Source organism: Parus major, chromosome 2 (genome assembly GCF_001522545.3).
Source record: "Parus major isolate Abel chromosome 2, Parus_major1.1, whole genome shotgun sequence".
In the NCBI taxonomy this organism is placed as follows: Eukaryota; Metazoa; Chordata; class Aves; order Passeriformes; family Paridae; genus Parus; species Parus major.
This window is the reverse complement of record NC_031769.1, coordinates 137,864,634-137,884,777: the sequence shown is the minus strand read 5'-3', so window position 1 is coordinate 137,884,777 and position 20,144 is coordinate 137,864,634. Positions and strand designations below refer to the sequence as shown.

The 20,144-nt window shown below is 34.4% G+C and overlaps 1 protein-coding gene across 5 annotated transcripts in view; it reads left to right on the top strand.

The window, feature by feature from the left end:
* Positions 1 to 20,144, top strand: part of TAF2 (TATA-box binding protein associated factor 2) — a 58,274-nt gene that overhangs the window by 13,731 nt on the left and 24,399 nt on the right. For all 5 annotated transcript variants that reach the window (XM_015618026.3, XM_015618024.3, XM_015618029.3 and 2 more), the window contains exons 6-18: positions 101 to 332; positions 642 to 826; positions 1,403 to 1,516; positions 2,812 to 2,911; positions 4,483 to 4,568; positions 8,105 to 8,240; positions 9,304 to 9,458; positions 11,658 to 11,772; positions 11,873 to 11,982; positions 12,649 to 12,714; positions 13,921 to 14,173; positions 17,498 to 17,638; positions 19,029 to 19,139. In XM_015618026.3, coding sequence (XP_015473512.1) covers positions 101 to 332; positions 642 to 826; positions 1,403 to 1,516; positions 2,812 to 2,911; positions 4,483 to 4,568; positions 8,105 to 8,240; positions 9,304 to 9,458; positions 11,658 to 11,772; positions 11,873 to 11,982; positions 12,649 to 12,714; positions 13,921 to 14,173; positions 17,498 to 17,638; positions 19,029 to 19,139 — 1,804 coding nt within the window. The remainder of the gene's footprint in view (positions 1 to 100; positions 333 to 641; positions 827 to 1,402; positions 1,517 to 2,811; positions 2,912 to 4,482; positions 4,569 to 8,104; positions 8,241 to 9,303; positions 9,459 to 11,657; positions 11,773 to 11,872; positions 11,983 to 12,648; positions 12,715 to 13,920; positions 14,174 to 17,497; positions 17,639 to 19,028; positions 19,140 to 20,144) is intronic.

Sequence of the window (20,144 nt, the reverse complement as noted above, 5' to 3'; positions counted from 1 at the left end):
GGGATATAGTTTGGAACTTGAAAGAGAATTGCCTGTGAAAAAGAATATAATTATTAAGTATAATTGTTAACAATTTCCCCCCCAAACTGAACTTTTCTAGATTTTGGTTTCCTTGTGTGGATTCGTATTCTGAGTTGTGTACCTGGAAACTTGAGTATACTGTAGATGCTGCAATGGTGGCTGTTTCAAACGGAGATTTGGTGGAAACTGTATACACCCATGATATGAGAAAGAAGACTTTTCATTACATGCTGACTATTCCAACTGCAGCTTCTAACATCTCTTTGGCAATTGGACCTTTTGAAATCCTTGTTGATCCATACATGCATGAGGTAATAATCTTTGTCATAGAAGCCTCCTTTTTTTCTAAATTACTTTTCTTTTATGTTGCAGTCAGTATATATTAATCCAAGAATGGAATATCAAGATCAACCTTCATCAATACAGTCATATGATAAAGCTTGTCTAATAATGCCTGTATTTAAATTTATCTCAAAAAAAACCCAAAAACCTTTAAATAAGCAGTAATGCCATTTATGTCTGAATTTATGGGGCAAATTTAGTTGAAATTTGGTTTCTTTGGTGATATCTAATATACTTGATATATATTTGTAGGTCTTGTAACAAATTTTCCTTTGTAGGTGACTCACTTTTGCTTACCACAACTTCTCCCTTTGCTCAAACATACCACGTCATACCTTCATGAGGTGTTTGAATTTTATGAGGAGATTCTTACCTGCCGCTATCCTTACTCCTGTTTCAAGACTGTTTTTATAGATGAAGCTTATGTTGAAGTAGCTGCTTATGCATCCATGAGTATTTTCAGGTTAGTATTTAAGAAAATTATGCCTTCTAAATCCACAGGCCTAGAAGCTCAAGATCCACAACTGTTGAGAAATGTGTGAAACTTTAGTTATTTTTGTAGCCTGAGTTTTGGGCTTTCTAGTTTGAAAAGGCTTGTTTTTATTGACATTACAGGCTTTTAACACCATTTCCATTTTTATCTGTTATAAATATATTGGATTTACTTAAAAAAAAGCCTGTCAGTGACTTTCCTTCTGAATTAGAATTGCCATGCATGAAGTATTTAATCTCAAATTAAGTGCAGAAGTTTGATTGTGTTTTATTTTTCTCTAGCTGGAATAGGATATCAGGAATCCAAGAGAGTGTTACCAGTTAAACTACTTAGGCTCTATACAGAGAGTTGTGTATAGATGATAATAGCAGGAGATCTCCCTGCATTAAGGTTATTAAAAAATTAAAAATTAAAAAGAATGTTACTATCTCACTGGAAAAACAATGAAGAAATTATTTTACTTGTTTTGGTTTTTAAGTCAAGGTATCTTGTGTTTCTTTGGAGCTGGTGCTCATGTTGTGTTATTTTCTTTTTATGGGGGTCCAGCACAAATCTCTTGCACAGTGCAATGATTATAGATGAAACTCCACTGACAAGGAGATGCTTGGCACAGGCCCTGGCCCAGCAATTCTTTGGATGTTTCATATCCAGAATGTCCTGGTAAGTATTTTACCATGATATTCTCCAGGAAATGGGGAGGATCTAGGAAGCTCAAATTTTGATTTGCAAATTGCATTTTATCAGAAAAATAAGTAAAGCAGTAATTGTAGAAGAAAGCAAAAATGTGGAAAAAAGTAGGAATAATAATCCCAGCTCGATAAATGAAAATCCATTAGTATTTTTTTGTTGTTTTGAAAGGAGAAGGTGAGATATAAAAGTTCCAAAGATTGTATAAATTGAATATATGTTCCTGAATGTTGTAGTGTGCTTTGACATCTGAAAATTTTAGAAAGGTAACTCTTTTGCATTATTAGTCAATTTCTGCTAGATATTTTGGATGATAAAGTATAGCCTGCATGCAAAGTACTTGTAGAGCACAGAACTAATAAATTAAGAAGTTGTTCAGGGAGGAGAATGCAGAAATTAGTGTCAAATAGGAAAATTCCTGCCAAGGTGGCTATAACTCCATGTTTCAGAAAGCCTCCCCAAATGGTTCTTGCAGTTCTCATTAGTATTTATTTTAAATCCTTTTACATACACTTTGTTTACTGGGGACAAGTAACCTATTATCTTTTTTTATGGCAAAAGTCTTGTGTCCCAGAGCATCCTTGTCTTTAAAAACAGGGGAAATCAACATGTTCTTAAATTGATGTTTGTACTGTTGTAATTTCTCTCACTCTTCTTTATTTCTAGCCTACTTCTGTGATGAAGGCAATTTTTTACATCCTTCATAATTGACTCCATTTTCATATGTTCTTGTTCTATTTACTTTATCATACCCTGTGTACAATGTCAATTTTCTGTTTAAGGTTCTAGTTCCTGATCATGTTGTAGTTTTTGTCTATTTTTCCTCCCTTGGAACATAACTTACAGAAGATGTGTTTAAAAGGTGTCCACCAAATTGTGAGACAGGTATTTTGTCTACTTGCTGTCTAAATGTTCTGCACTGCATTGAGTGTTTATCAAGGAATTAAAGTAATATAGATTAGCAGTTGCTCTAACTTTAATGTCCATTTCCACCTGTTTATTATTATTGTTTCAGCTAAATAGTTTAGTTTTATATTTTAATCTGGATCTCTGTGGTAGAAGTTCAGTTTTCACTGACTTTTCAGTTTCATTGGTCCCATCCAGGTGCCAAGTTCCATAAATGGGTTCACAGCTCATCAGACTTCTGTTGACTTAGAGAAGTTATACAACCTTTTGAAATTTGTGGCTAATTTTGAGCTGGTCAAAAATACCATCCCTTACAAAACATCCTGTGAAGTGGTATAATTCATGTTCCTTTCTTATAATAGGTCAGATGAATGGGTGCTGAAGGGAATCTCTGGTTACATTTATGGCCTTTGGATGAAAAAAACCTTTGGTGTTAATGAATATCGCCACTGGATTAAGCAGGTAACATCCTAGTGTTTTCTGTATCTTTCAAACATTTTGCATTAAAGAAGCATAAAACCAGAATATAATAAAGCTTTGCATTGCAATCTAAAGACCTTTTTAGTAGTGACAAACCTCAGAGCTAAAATATTTTTACCACTTGCTACAAGAAAAAACACCAAACATACAAACCAAAATAGATTTTTGTGAGTGCCATATGAAAAATAACTGCTGTTGTCTCTTCATGCAATTAGTTTTCCTCTTTTTGTTTGGACTCCTGAGCCAAAAAAAAAGTCAAAAAAAGGTATTACTTTTGGAATACTTAAAATAGAATATAGGATTCATAAGAATTTTTATTTGGTGAATTTATTATTCTCTGATTGCTATCCATATAGCTCAGAAAAGCTCCAGTGTTAGCTTTGATTATTGGTGGTTCAGCTATCTTTTAGTATCATTGAAGTACAAAATGTAATAATGAAACAATAAAAAAGTCCTTTTGTGAAGGCATTTATTTTCATGGAAAATAGATTTCTACCTATAGCGTATGTTTCAAATGTAATCTTTGAGATGCATACTCCTAGTGATAGCAGCAGTGGCTCCTCATTCTTTGCCAGTAACATTTATACACAAAAATTTGTGTTATCTTCTTTCTCTCATCACATTCTCTTACTCTCCATATTCCAAAAAGTAAATCCTAACCCCACATGCTCCGTTTACATCCCTTACTCACCTGGGGACCCAGTACCATGTCCTTGTCTGCCTAATGCTCATTCAGTTCACCGGGCTTGTGTTGTCTGTGCTGAAGGTGTGGGTGCTGCAGAGAACAGTCACTGCTGTCTGCAGCAGGAGTTGCTCATGTTGTTCCCCGTCTGTCCACACCAAACTAAAGGTGTCAGCGTAGAATTGAGAGGTGCTACTGTCACAGCCTCCAGTTCTGCCCTTTTTCTAAAGTATTACCAATATATGAAAGTGTGTAAGCTGATGTGTATCAATAAATTTCAATACATATGTAAACATTTCAAAAATCTTTAACACTGTGTGGCATCAGTTTTCATTTCCTGTGCTTAAGCTGACACAATTTGATTCATGTTGACTTTTGGGTGACAGTGAGTCTTTAAAAACATCCTGCCTTAAAGTGTGCTTGTTAACCTGGGCATGGCATCACACAAGTTCAGACTCAGTGCAGAGCTTGGGCCAGACATTAGTATTTATTTATATCTATGTTTAATACATTATATTTATTTGTTTGTGTGTGTCTCTAGTTGTTTTCCATTGCATGAAATGCTGATCACATTTGTTTCTTTTGGTTGAAGGCAACTTATTTATTGAATAATACTACTCTGGTTTTAATGTAGTTGAGCACTGTTGGGGATTAGCCCCTTGTGCAGCCCCTAAGCATGTATAAACTGCTAATTTCTACTGTTTTATTATTATTTGTCATTTGAGGAACATCCCTGATTTAAAAATATTTATCCTTTTGCAAACAAGCTTATTAGGAGGTATGACTTGCGTAATATTAAAAGCTTTCCTGTCTTCTTTAAATAATTTCTCTGCTCTTCAAAATTATGTTTACTTATGTATGTTGTTCTTAGGAGTTAGATCAAATTGTGGCATATGAACTGAAGACTGGAGGAGTTTTACTGCATCCAATATTCGGAGGAGGAAAAGAGAAAGACAAGTATGTTTATTTAAGCTGCAAGTCATTGCAGAGTATGTTTTTATGGGGACATTAATATATGCCTTGGGTGTGCTGTGTAGTGCAAGGCCAAAGGCTGAAGATCTCAAGCTGCCCAAGGCATGTATTACCAGTCTCATAAAGTATGTCTTGAGTATATTGTAATACCTATTGTTTTATTTTTCTTTCAATTTGAATCTCAAAGGAAATTAAGTACAATGAATGTTTTTAATGCTGTTACGAAACTGCTTTTTAGTAAGAGAATAAGAGAGAACATGGAGCCAGAATTTTGACATGAGCTATTTCTGGAGTGGTTAGTAATTTTCAGGCTTTTTTATGGTGTCATCAGCTTTCTATTTCTTTAATCTTTTTTCTTTCTGATCTCATATATCACCTTGTAGTATTAGACTGAGATTTCATAGTATATTGGGGGTAGAAAAGTATTAGGTCAGTAATCTGTGAAACACTATTAGTTTCCAGTGTGAACCGTCTGGGTTTTAATTTTCCCTATAATTGTAGCTTCAGCATGTCTAGCTTAGAATGATTCTCCTTCCCTCTCTTGTAATACTCTAGTACTACCCACTGAGTAGTACTAAACACTGGAGGTAGAAAAGCATTGCTACATGTCAGATCAGTAAGTTGATAGTGGGTTTCAGTGTCAAGCTTTTGCTGGGTTTTTCTTTACTTGCATAAATTGATCTCCTTATAAGAGCCTCACAAGGAGTTGCTTTTTTGGAAGCACATAAGCAGCATGTGCACAATTAATTGCAAGGTTGAGCCTATGCAGGTAGACTACTATGTCAGCTTCTGTTCTTTACTACAGCAGAAGTCCCTCTGTTATGAAAAATACAACCAAAATTGCCTATAACAGTGGTTCTTTTGCATATGATTGTGTGCAAATCCAGGTTGTGTTAATTTAAAGTTTAAATTCTGGATTTAGAACTGAATGAATAGTGATAATCACTAAATTGCAAGTAATAAGATCAGATGAAATTAGAGATAAGGGGCACATTTTTAAAGAAGGAAATTCACTAAAATCAAAATCTCTAACTGTTAGTTTCATTAGTTTCACTATATCTATTCCAGAATTGGACACAAATAATTGACAAAATCTTGTCCTAAAGCTCTTAAAGATGTGTTTCTTTGTTGTGATATATTGCTGGGAACTGTTTCTACAGTTATTTTACGACTTCATTGGATTACAGCTTGTTAGTAATAACCACAGCATCCGTTAAATGTGAATTACAACTTGCTGTTCTTTGTAGATTGCAGAGTTCCCTTGTATGTAAATAACGGATAAGTTCATGACTCTAGGAGATAATTTGTATTTAAGGAAAGTATTTTCGTAAAGGGGCCTTAGAACATTTTTCTCCACTATATTCTATGCATTTCATTTCCTTGTTCTGCTTGTTACGATACAGTTTCCTGCCAAACATTTGCAGCACAGCAGTTCCAATCAGTAATAACATGAAGAAAAATTGTGTTAATTAATGATCTAATTTTTCAGCTAAATTAGAAGTAAAATATCATAGTAAATCATCAAGGAAAAAAAAGAAAAACAACAAAAACCCAACTTCCTTCAGACACATGAATTAATTTGTGTGCAAAACAGAGGTCTCAGATTTTTCCTGTTTATGTCTGGTGTAACACAAACACTGCACTTCAGAGTGCTTATTGTAAAAAACAAGATCCTAGAGCCTGGGAAAATGAAGGAAAGAAAACTGCAAATTAACTTCTGCAGGGATGAAAGCTTCAGAACAAAGCTTTGTGCGTAACCTTTTCATTTTGTGTCCTACTCTCTCAGACTGTGGTTCTCTTCAGCCTTTGAGTGTGCTGGTACCACCCTACTGTAAAAATTAAAAACTTACAGAAATTAGTATAGACATATTTCATATGGAAGAAGCTTACTAACTGGATTTACACTGAATGGCTGGACTGTGTTCAAGAGCATGAGCATTGTGAAATTCTGTGGAAAAGCTGGTTCACTTTCTGCTTCAACAAAGGTTCTAGGTCCATATTGGACATTTTAATGCTGTTTTGGTGCCAGTTCAATAAAAGCTGTGGAATTACAATGATTGAAGAAAAATATAATATGAAGAAATATATTAATATTGAATGAACTACAAAATGTAACTGTCAAATGCAAACTTGTCTCAGTTTGTTTTGCAGTTAAATAATGTAACCAGTACCAAAATCAATCAACACTTTAGTAAATATAAAAAGGGATCTTGGGATTGTGGGTCCTGGCTCAGTTGTAATTTGCAAGAAAAGAATTTTATGTAAGTCAATCAACTGTATGATCTGGAGCTGGATAAATAGTTTTTATTCTGACACCAAATTATTATATGTCTGAGCCACAACGTCCGTTCCCTCCTTGAATTTCAATTCTTTCATGGTTGCTAATCCTTCCCTACCTCAGAATAGAGAAGTATCCAGAATAACAGGAGAATTGTGATAAGGGGAACTTCAGCAACTGCTTATCAACTACAAACAAGGAGTTAATCTACATACTTCTTTTTAAACAAAATTACTGTACCTAAGAAGGGTAATACTTGCTTAAATTTAGACATACTTCTCTTTTTGTATCTTTTTAAGATGTTAAAACAGGTACTCATGAGCAAAGTCAAGGGATTCTCCCAGTAAATAGAAGGATGGAAAAGTTATTTAGGTATTGCAGCTACCTTGCTTCTTGCCATCTGAAATATTAAGGACTGCAGACAAGGAGCTAAGTGCTGGTACTGTCTTGCTAGAACATTTGCAAGCAAACCTCAGCAAACCTGGTTTCTTCAGATGTTATTCATTCATGGAAAACTCAAATGTCCCGTGAAAAATATTAAAAAACATAGCAAAGCAACATACAGTTGCGACAGACTTGGGTCATCAATAAAATTAAGTCAGTCTATAAATAATTTCTACTTCTCAAATAAAAGTCTCCTTAAAAGGAGGCAAAAAAAATCTTATTTTTCCCAAGGATTAAATATTACCTGCGTAGTTGTCTTAGCATGTTACCTGATTTAGAAGATACCAAGTTTGCCAAAATATTGAAAGATAAAGTTACTAACTAAAATAAAAGGAAAGGAATTTCTTAGGCCCATCACATTAAAGTGTTCTATGAATTGTAAAACTGCATTTCTTGAATTGCAACAATTATTTATTTAAATGCAAAATATTTACTCTATACAGTTACTCTTAAATAGAAGTGGAGCAGGAAGATTGCTAATTCATGAGTAATTTCCAGACTCAGGCACTGGTTCCTTGATCATTTTGCTGGTGCTCCCACTGTCTCTACAGCACTACAGAGCAGCTATCATGTGCCATTAATCTCTGTACAGTACTTGCTGGATACAAGGTACATACTCCCTTGTCACCTCTCTGGGCAAGTGAGTGGTCATTTTAAGTGTGCCATAATTTGTAACTAAAACAGTACAGAATATCCTAAGTAATTGTTGGTGCTGCTCTAAGCTTGGTTGCTGGAGTACATTTTAAGTTCTGTTCAATAAAATGCAAACTAGATGGGGTTTTTTTATTTTTTTTTCCAGTCCTGCTTCACATCTACATTTTTCTATCAAACACCCTCATACACTGTCCTGGGAGTATTACACTATGTTCCAGTGTAAAGCACATCTCGTTATGAGACTGATTGAGAACAGAATTAGCATGGAGTTCATGTTACAGGTAGGTATTTAGATGATTATGTGGAATATAAAAAACTCTTCAGTTGCATTTCTGTTGATAAAGTAGAGTTCAGAGAAGAGCAGGTCATCATAGGATTCCATTTGTCGTTTCAATTTTAACAGGACTGAATGAACATTTGGGCATTTGGGTTAGGATAAGGTTAGCTGTTACTCTTATGCATAACTTACAATACTTTTTATATGCTGCATATTCTCTTTAATCTTAAGATGTTACATTGGTTTGGGTTATTTTGATTTGTTGTTAACTCTGAGAACATGTTTTACTGTCCCTGACTGGTGTTGGTGTGAGCTAATCTAATGAAATTATAAATACTGACAATAATGAAAATCCAGCTCCAGCTGTCTCATTATATAGTTTTCAGTGCTAGATGAAACTTAGATGCTTATATTAGAAGGAGCATTGAATAGAAGATTGTAATTTTATTCTGAAATACTGAACTTCTGCAGAACTGCAGTTTCCCTTCTTTACTAATTATCCTTTGTGACATACCTTAGAAAGAATAGAGTGCTACAAATAAACAGTTAAAAATGAGTGATATTTTCATATCACCTTCGGGGTTTTGAGAGGTTGGAGTTTTTTCCCTTGATTTGGGGTTATTTTTAAGGAAAACATGTATGTTATTGTACTAGAGCTATTATAGGTAGTTGCCAGGTTGAAGATACTGCAGAGAATCTGATGAATGTTGAATTTCTGAAAAAAGAGATATAGTCAGTGCTTTCTTTTACTGTGGATAATTTTTGAAAGTTGATGATCTTTTAATGGATTTTGTATGTGCATATTTATGTGTAACTTCGAGGAAGATACATTTAGACTGAAAATTTCTGATATGGTCAAGCAAACAATTTCCCATAATGTCTTTATTTTGAAAACCTTTTTTTAAAGCCAGTTATCAGAAAGTGAATTTATTGGCCTTTAGTTGCAATTCAACTGAAATCAAACAGAAATGCTTATTTTATTTATGATTTGAAGTATAAATATATGTATATATATAAATACTTATATATAAGCATTTAGAGAAAGTAATAACTTTTTATCATTTTAGGTTTTCAACAAATTGTTGAGTCTGGCCAGTACTGCTTCATCTCAGAAGTTCCAGTCACACATGTGGAGTCAGATGTTGGTTTCCACATCTGGGTTTTTGAAATCTATCTCAAATGTCTCAGGCAAAGACATCCAACCTTTAATAAAGCAGTGGGTGTATCCTTTTTATTCTTGGTCTGGATTGTTAATGTGGAGAATGAATTTGGCTTTTTAATTGGCACTATCAAAGGAATGTGAAGAAGGGTATGAAATATCTTTGCATAAAACAGTTAAGTACATTATTCTGTGAATTAGGTATATATGTGAGCCACAAGTTCACAATCTTTTCATAGGCCTTTGAACTATGCTGGCTTTTTTGCATGTTCTTTACTAGAAAGGATTTCATTATTTTAAGTTTTTCTTTGAAATAAGTACAGGAACTCTGCTGGAATTTAAGGCCAAATTATACTAAAAGGATTCCAGAGGACACTGCCCATAGAAATATGCTGAAGTTGGACATGGAAAATGCTATAGTCTGGTGCATTTTAATATGTGATTTCCAGTAAATCACCATGAAATAAAGCACAGACTATTAGTTTACAATATGCTTTAGCAGTTTATTTTGTGTTAATTGCACAGTTTCAGGTAAAATAAACCTCTGTGTGTTGATTGTTCAAATTTAAGTGATATTAGTCAAGAAATGGGGTTTCTTATTTTGGATAGATAGGAGGGGAAATTTGACGTGGCTCCATTTAACGGGTTTAATTGTTAGTTTTATTTAATGTGACTCCAGGCTAGAATTGTACATGACTACAGTAAAAACATACCTTACTCTTGAAACAGACAACAGAAGTAGGTATTTAATTTGAGCTGACTTAACAATGTTTATGCATCTCAATATCTTAACTAAAAAGCACTGTATAATTAGTATTTTTAGAGTTATTTGAGAGGTTAGTACTTTATTTGCTTAAGAAGTGTTCATAAAGTATAAATACACATTATTCTAATTTCCATGCTTTGCTGTGCCAAGCACTTAAGAAAGATAAGAGTTCTGTATTCACACTGCAGCTACACCTAAATGTCAGCATTACTGTCTGAGCTTATTATATCTGTTAATTACATCTGTTCTGTAAGGAAGAAAGATTTGTACCTCACACACTTGGGGATGTTTTTCACATTCTCCATACTTTGGCCCCAAGGTTGATCCTGTTAACTCTAACCTGTATTTAATCCCATGATTGCAACCTCCTACCATGCTTCAAACACTGCTATACCTGTGACAATGGATTTTCCACCTTTTAAGATCACAGGTCTTCATGTTGTTTGGGAGATGTTACTGCTATTAACTAGTGCTGTCTTATGCCATTAGCAAGGGCTGTGTTGATGCTGAGTGGGAACCTTGTGCTGAAGAAACCACTAAAAAATGTCTTAAACTATACCTGATGACAAAGTCCCAGAGCTTCATGAAGGCAGCCTCAATGAACAGAACTAGTCTGAGGTATTTAGCCAAATGGCCAGATTTTGGGAGGAAGGTTAATAATCCCCTGTATTATAAGAAATGTCTTTGAATATGGAAGCTCTTCCCTCGAATGTGGGGACACGAAAGAACAGATTTTTCTCCCTTGCTTTTGTCTCATATTGTCAGATACTTGTGAGAATGTGCATTAGACTAAAATGCTTCATTTTAGTGCTTTTTATTACTATAAGTAAAGTGTAGTAATGGCTGTCATACAGAAATGAATGATGAAATTATTCACAGGAAAAATTGTCATGAAGAAATCATTGCCTGGGCAAAAACTTAGAGTGAGATTGTTACTTTTTGTTATTCCTATTGTATATTCTCATGTGTATGTGAGCTCATATACACACACATGTGAATGGTCACATAGCCCAGTTTGAAAAATTGCAATAAAATAGTGGAGTTAAATGTAGTGTGGGTAGAAAACAGAAACTAATGTCTACACTTTCTCCTTAGTTTTATTTTGCTAAAATACATAGTAAAACCATACTGAAATTACTGAAGTCTTACACAATTACTTTTTCTGAGAGTATGCCAAGAACACTGGATGTGGTGGAGTCCAGAATAGTTTTTCATAATTAATTTCTTCATACTAGGTAGTTTTCATTGCACTTCAGTTTTTCTCTGTAAGAGACATGATTAGACATTAAAGAACTATTTAAAGAAAAAAAAAAAAAATTAAAGAACGTAAACCCCCTGAATTTCGTGAATGAACATGAGTGATTTAATTTCCAGATTTTCTTGGGATGGGAAATTCTAGGAATAAAGAAGCATAAAGCTTAAAGTATTAAGAATTGAGAATTATGGCTTTTTATAGCTATTGCATTGTGCACTAGAATTCCTATACTGCTTATTAGGGATCAGAGTGGAGTGGTAAAATTTTATGGCAGCTTTGCATTTAATAGAAAACGGAATGTGTTGGAATTGGAAATAAAACAAGATTACACATCTCCTGGGACACAGAAATATGTGGTAAGGTCCATTTTCCATATTTCACCTACATGTACAAGTATGATGTGTACATTAATAAGCATAAGCTCAGTGTTAATAATGAAATCTTGTGAACTTGAAGGGTCCTCTTAAAGTGACAGTGCAAGAACTTGATGGCTCATTCAACCATACATTGCAGATTGAAGAAAACAGCCTTAAACATGATATACCTTGCCACTCTAAAAGCAGAAGGTAAGAGCTAAAATACTAACTGCAGGTATTTTTATTATGGATTTATGAAAACATACATGACATTTGTTGATAAATTTATGCTTCTTACTAATATTACTAAACAAGATTTTCCTGTGATGTAAGTGGAGAATTTTGTACTGTTTAAGGACACCAAGAAATCTTCCACAGTTCTCAGTTATAAGTCATTTTATAAAAGTTTTATGAAGACCTAATTTATGTAGAATGAGTTGAATGAAGAGTCTAATTAATCAAATTATTCTAAGTGCCTTTGAATGGGAATCACAAGTTAGAGGGAAGACAAATGTAGGCCAGAGGAGTGCCTCGAATGAAGAGAGTGCTGGGACTGTTAGGTCAACCTAAGGAGCAAGAAAAGTAACATACTTCCCACATAGAGTCTCTTCATTTTCTAATGCATTTTAATCATTTGAATTCTCAGTAATTACTCTTGAATTCTCAAACTTCTGTGTTTATATGTAATTGTAAAAATTGTAGAAATGGATGCGTAGCTCAAATTCGTGAATATTTTTTGCTGGAGAGAGCATTATTTTTTCTTGTGGTGAAACACAGAGTACTTTTGCATTCTTAAACTTCATTTATAAACATATATTTGCCAGTCTGGTAGGTAATGTTTTGGGGTTTTTTTTCCCCTCTTCTCTTTTTCACTAGAAATAAGAAGAAAAAGATTCCACTAATGAATGGAGAAGAGGTGGATATGGACCTTTCTGCTATGGAGTAAGTTGGCTTGTTGGAGTTTCTCAGTGTGAGTCTGAGCCATCTTCCCCTTGTCTGAAGCATGCTATTTTGAAGGATTGGATAATAAAGTTGTACTTTATTATATGACTGACATCTTTCAAGACTATCCCACATTGTCTTTACTGAGACTCTTCTGCTGTAGCTGGAGAAATGTTGGCAAGTGTAAAAAGTATGGATTAAACAATATAATCAGATTTTATAAAAAATCTTGAGCATGGTATGGTGATAATAAATTACTTGACTCTTAACACATTTCCAGTAGTACCTTGCAGGTGATTTTATAGGTAAAATGTAAAAAAGAATTTGTTTGAAACAAGGTGAGAGCCGTTCTTGTTGGATCTTGAGGAAGACCATTTAACTGCCACTAATACAGACAAGTTCCTGAAATCTGTAATTACAAAAGAATTTCTCTAGATTAAAAATAATGATGAAATGCTTCACACTGAAATCCACACTGACATTAATTTCAACTGGAACTGTTAAGGTCTTTCAAAGCAAATTGTTGATCAATGTAAGTACTTGCATTACCCTCCTTGACTTGGAGCCAGTAGTGCCCTCAGAAGCAGTGGAGGTGTTGGTATCTTGTTTTCTGGCTGAGGGAAGTAAATAATCTGCCCTTGAAAGCCAGTGGTGTCCCTTTGAAGAAGGATAGGTTGCTTGTCTCATTAAAAGTGTTGCAGATTCTCATAAATTTAACCTCATCTAATACATGATGAGAAAAAAATTTTAAGACATATTTATATTTACATTGAGCAAGTAATTGATGTCATTTCCATATGATAGTTGACATATGAATCATTTAATTGCATTGAGGGATAATTACCCTAAATATTTGTGAATATTTTTGACCAGTATTTTGACCAGTTATGCTCAGGCCCCTGCTGCATTACCCTGAGCTGAGACTTCAGTGATCTGAGAATGACCTTTGAGCTGGGATAGGATTTTATGCAAGACACTTGTACTTTATCTGATAACCTGATCTGTGGTGTGGTCATTCTGTTGTCCACTTTGGACTCCACTGCTCCTGGAGCAGGAGACTTTGAAAAGTTCTCTCTAACATGTATTTTGTTATGGTTCTTTGAATTTGAACACCTTAAAAATAACTTAAAACAAGTTAGAAGTTCTTTAGAATTTCTATAGTCTTGAAATCTTGTAAGCTATTAATGTTTTCTGTGTCTGTCTTAGTGCCGATTCCCCCTTGCTCTGGATAAGGATAGATCCCGATATGTCGGTACTGAGAAAGGTGGAGTTTGAACAGTCTGATTTCATGTGGCAGTATCAGCTGCGATATGAGAGAGATGTGGTGGCACAAGAAGAAGCTATTCTGGCATTGGAAAAGTTCCCTACTCCGGCATCCCGGCTTGCACTGACTGACATCCTGGAACAGGAGCAATGTTTCTACCGGGTGAGAATGCTGGCCTGCTTCTGCCTTGCAAAGGTGAGGTTGTGTGGATGGGAGTGAGGGAGGATGTCCACTAGACTTTGTAGATGGCTGAAAATGGGTCAGAACTCAGCACAGTTCCTAAACTGGCTCGATATTTAGCTTCTTAAATGTATTTGCCAAGTATTTTTAACATGACTGATTTGAAAGGAAAGCTGTATTATTTTAGTCTGTAAATGGAGACTGCAGAAGGCTTTCATAATTGTCAAAATTGAGATGTCAGACATGAAAACCACAAGGGATTTTTCCAGATTTCATTAAGTGGCAGAAATAAAAGACTGTTGTTTAATTTTTTTCAGAACCAAAGTATATTTTTTATTATTTTAGTGGGAAGTTCCTTGGCCAGTCTGTTGAGAGCTCTGAAGTGCTGAAATTCACCTTTTTCTAATCGGGCTTCAGATTGTTGCTCCATATCGTTTCAGATTGAATAGGGTCACAGAAAGCCATCAAGTTGGGCTACAATTAAATATTAAAATGCCAAATAGTTGCCTTGAGAATGAAAACTGGTAAATCCCTAATTTTAAGACAAGTGGGTGGAAACCCAAAAGAACAAAAATTTCTAAAATGGCGTATTGGTGACTTTTATGGACATGATTGACAATTTTTTAAAGTGCAGATTATTGACATATAGCTTGCTTTGTGCTCTGTACTTGTTGGGAATAATTTAGTTCCCATACAGAAATACAGCCTTCAGCTATATTTCGAAAATCAAAATCCCAGTGTTTTTGGCAAACTGTTTTAATATTATGAAACACTGATGTGAAACTGCCAGTGTATGTTCTAGTCTTGGTGCTGCCAGTATCTGACTTAAAATATGCACTTTTCATAACAAATTCACTTGGAATATCTAAAAGTGTATATTCCACAGGTAAATATTAAAACAGTTGTTGTAACATTAAAATGCTGTTGTTTTTTCTATCTTTACTTTTACTTCTTAGACAATTGGGCTGGAGATAATCATTGCCAGTTTTGTTCAGTTGTAATTGTATGTAATTATGTATGGAAAATCTTGGGTCTGTGGATAAGGTGGTTGACTTGCAGAAAAAAAAATAATAAGGCAAGCAAAAAGTATGGCTGTGACATTAAATCAAGGTGAAGGAGCATGGCAGAACAAAGTTGTAGATAAGTTTAAATAAGTTACCTGGGAGGAAAGTGTAATACATTCTGTTACTGATTAATCAGGACATTAATGAGAATACCTTCCTGTTGTCATTGAGTTTCATTTTCTCAGGCTGTAAATATTCAGGATTTGTATTCTTTATTGAAAAAAGCCAAGTCCCTCATGATTAATCAGGACGAGGGTTCTTTTTTGTTGATTACAGTTTCTAGCTGGGTTGCAGTTACTGTTATGAAATATTTTCAGTGAAGTCATGTTGATACAGAGAAATTATATGTGACAGTGCAATTATCAAACTGAATTAGCTACACTTTCTAGGTATACTTCATTGTAAAACAGGACTTCAGTCTCTCAGCAGTGGAATATACAGGTGACATATTAAATTCTCATTGATAAGAGATATGTGTGAACACACTCTGTGCTGAGTCCTTCAGGACAAATAACAAATACAGAGAAAGGAGAAAATAATGTCACACTCTTAATTCCTGAGGGCACACAGGCTGTTTTCCCAGTTCAGATCCATTGCAGTGTAGGTGATGTGTTACGAACTTTGTAGTAGGAACACTACCATCACAAACTTCTCCCTTCCAAACACTGAGGAGTTTCATAGATGTGCATGAGAGTTACACCTTAGTCTACATTCTTATGTTGTATTGAATTGAATGATGCAGAAATGGAGTGTGCCTCCTGCTGTTTTAGGTAAAAATAATGCAAGGCATGCCATTTGTGCTACTGTATGGGGAATGTGCAGTTACATTTAGTTCAGAATGTATAATGTCTCAGTAGAATGAGTAGAAAAATTAGATTCTTTCAGTAAAGAGAAATTCATATGAGTCACAACACATGATAAAACCAAAACAATACTGAAAAGATGATGGTTTAACTATTATTGATTTCAATTGAAAATAGTTGTTCATCTACAGACTTTGTGAAATTAAATGCTTACCATAAGAAGTTAATAAAAAATGTACATCCTGATATTTATGGAATAGTGAGTATCTTATAGTACACTTCGATATTTTGGGATTGAGTTTTATTGGACACTGCTACATGAATTTCATATTTGTAGTTTTAAGTTCTTTATCATGCTTTATAAGGATTCTGTGGGATTAATCTTTTTCTGCAGAAAGAGTTATTGTAGCTTTCAGAAAAAGCTGTACCTGCATCTTTAGTTCAAACACTTCAAGATCGATTGCAGTATTTTCCCTCTCTGACTTTCCTTTGAAGCCTGGCTTCATGGAAAAATGTTTTTTGGTTATACAGCACTGCTCTTCCACAAAAGCAGTGGTGAAGTGGATTGCTGTGCATGTTCAGATAGTTCTTGCTTTTCCTTCCCTTACTGCGTGTGTAATAGTCTTTGAAACAAGTTACATAATTTAGAAGGAAAACAGCAAATTCAGGTTTTTCTATGTAAGAATAGATCTTACCTTAGTTTGTGGTGGGTCTGTAACAGTGGGAATTCCTGTAGGGTGCATTGGTCCCATTTGTTTGTGTGCACACACACCTCAGGTCAGATTAACCATCAGCAGGCATAGGTGTTCTTGTCTGCAGGCATTCAGTGCTCCATACAGCAAATGTATGAAACCCAGAATGCTGGGAGGGCACAAAAAGCAGTTTTGTCTTTGTGGAACCTTAACTGTTTTACAGCAGAGCAGACTATAGCAATAAATTGTTCTCAGTGCACAGTCTTACAGTAAATGACAATTAGATGGAGCTACCTTGTCTTTAACTTTAGGGGTGGTCTTTTAATTCTTAGGGTGGCTGAGGCCTGTTTTAAAGTGTAGGCTGAGGTTACTGGCAGAGTAAATTTGGGAAGTTGGTATTGCAAAGTCCCCTTCCATCACTGGCTTCCGTAGAGTCAGAGAACTTGGCTTAGTAAACACAGAATTTTCATCTAAAATATATAAAAGAGAAAATAATTACGAACAGAAGTTTATCATGGAAGGATAGTTAGTTGCAGATGTCTTCCAAATGGTACCATTTCCATAAAACTTACCTTTAATGTAGAGAAGATATATTGGGAATGACAGTGAAAACTTAGCTAATATAAGATAATACATTCATGAAAGTAAGTATCTATTTAAAGGAGAAAATGTTCTTGGCAATTATCCTTTTTGATTATGGGAAATGTGTATTTTTCTACAGCCAAACTAAACTTGCAGTGGTCATGTTAATATGATTTTCCTTCCCCCCTACTTACTCAGATTGCAAATTCCATGGTAAGTACGTGGACAGGACCACCAGCGATGAAGTCACTCTTTACCCGAATGTTTTGTTGTAAGACTTGTCCAAACATTGTGAAGACCAACAACTTCATGAATTTTCAGAGCTACTTTCTTCAAAAGGTAAAATTTTTTTTTCTCAATAAATGTGTTAAAAGAATTGTCAAAAATGCAAAAATGTTCCTACAATTGCCAGTTTCAGGAACATGGATAGCACAAACCTGATTTACTCTTTAATAAAAATCAAAGTAACTTTCAGTTGCTTTGTAATTTAAGTTATAAAGTAACTTTTTCATATGGCTTCAGTTTGTTCCATCTTATATAAAAAATCAATTAACAGATTCTTAGTCATTTTTTTTCTCAGTAGGTGAAATTAAATTAGCAGTTTATTCAGGAGAATGGAGAATTATATATTATTATATAATTACTTGCAAGTATTTGTGACCTCATTCTTAAATAGGACTGTAAGGGAGATACTGGTTTTATTTTTTATGTGAATTCAACAACTGCCTTTATTCTTTAATGGCAGTTATACCATAATGCAAGTAAAATCTTACAGCTCTTAAATTGGTGGGCTTTTTAGTTCAAGACATTGCATAATCCTTCTTGCTCTCTTCTTTCTATTCTCAACTTCATATATATCATATATTTTCATATGTGCCACTATTTATTTTGGTGTTAGCACAGTATTTTTTTCTGTAACCTATAGTTTTTGGTTGTTCATTGGATAACAAAATTAATTATGTTTTTCTCTCAAGATTCACTTGACTGGGTGATTGCATTCTTACTACATAGATTACATATTACTTATTTTATAGAAGACTCAAATTTTGTCTTTTTTTTTTTCATTCTGTCCAAAACTGTTTCATCCTTCATGTCATTCTTGCACCTTCTTTTTTTATTTTTCTGCTTTTTTTGTGATTGTTCATTCTTTACCACTAAATCTTACATTTTTGTCCATTTTTAATCCTGTGCACCAAGTTTGTAGTTCTAGAGTAAGGTTTTTAAATCTATGTTGAGTGGACTTTAGAGATTTGCTTAGCTCATTCTAAAATAAATACCTAATCAAAGTAACAGCTGTCTGGCTAATAATTCTTGAGGCTTCGCTGACCCTGTTGGGTCTATATGTCTCAGGGAAAGTGGAAGCTTAGACATTGTGTTGACATGAAAACACTCAAATTCAGTGTCTACTCAAAATACCATCATCATTTTCTGCATCTCATTGTTTTTCCTTTGATACCTTTTTAATAGTGTCTTGAGTGTCTGGTTTTGGATATACTTTTTTTTTAATGTCTGTACTGTGACTAATTAACTCAGCAATTACTAAATAGTTTATTTGATCTGGAGATTATATAGAATATGGTCTGACTTTCAAAAAGTTTGTAAATACAGCTTTTCAGACACCTGCCATTGTAAATTTGTTAATTGCTGATTTGCAGGATGTGCCTCTTTTCAGGGTTGTAGCTATCATTTCAATAATGTAAAGAATGATATTATTAATTTTATTATGCAGACTATGCCTGTTGCCATGGCCCTTCTGAGAGATGTTCACAACCTTTGTCCTAAGGAAGTTTTAATGTTTATTTTGGATTTAATCAAGTATAATGATAACAGGAAGAATAAGGTAAATACTGTGTTTATTTTAATCTCTAACTGATTGGTTTTTTTTAGTGAAAAAAGTGTTAGTTAGTACACTGTATGTTGTTGGATGCCACTACAGCACATAGCTCAGAGCTGATGAAAAGGTGATGTGGTAAATGTTAGAGAATGTTCTGTAGCTGACATTTCTATGGTGGCACTTGAATGTTTCAAAGCTCTGTGTGCTTGTTGTTACTAAGGACCTCCTTGTCTTCATTTGCACACATACTTTCTTGCTATACTCTTTTTCATTCAAAAGACCCAAGGGTTTGGAGAATATGTAGCATGAGAAGTTAAGCACTGTTTTTTTGATGTTTATTTTACCTTGAGAGGAGTATTTGAAAGAGCAATGAAAGGAAATAATATTTTTTTAAAACTATACAGGACTCTGGAATTCTGTGTTCTAAGTATCAGTTCTAGCTCACAGAACTGGATTGTCTTTATTTGGTTAAAGAACAGGTGAACCACAGGTTTATATTGTTCCATCACTTAGCTGAACCATCTGTGTTGGAAATGTCACCTGAAGTTCCTTTCCACACAGACCACTTCTGGATGATTAAATGACCCTTAAGATCCTGAGATGATACAGAATTTCATCTCTATAGCTAGGAGATTAGCATCATCTTCCCATTTAAGTATCCAAAATGAAGTGGAACCAGTCTGATGTGTCTTAAACTTCATTTTTTCTTGTGTGTAGAACACATACTGTAACAAGACATGTGCTGCTTGTTACTGAAATAAGGATGATGGGTGGGGAAGGGTAGTGAGTTGGACACATGAATGCAAGCATCAGTAGTTTGACATCTTCTGCTGGATCTGACAGATGTTGTGTTTGTTTAGGTAAAAGTAACTAATATTCAAACCCAGTGCTCCTTTCTGCTGTTTGTAAATTCTATTTTTATATGTTTTGCTGCTTACTAACACAACCAACAGATGCAAAAGACAGCATTAATGGAAAGGGTGAAACTATGAGCCCAGGTAAGAGGTTTGG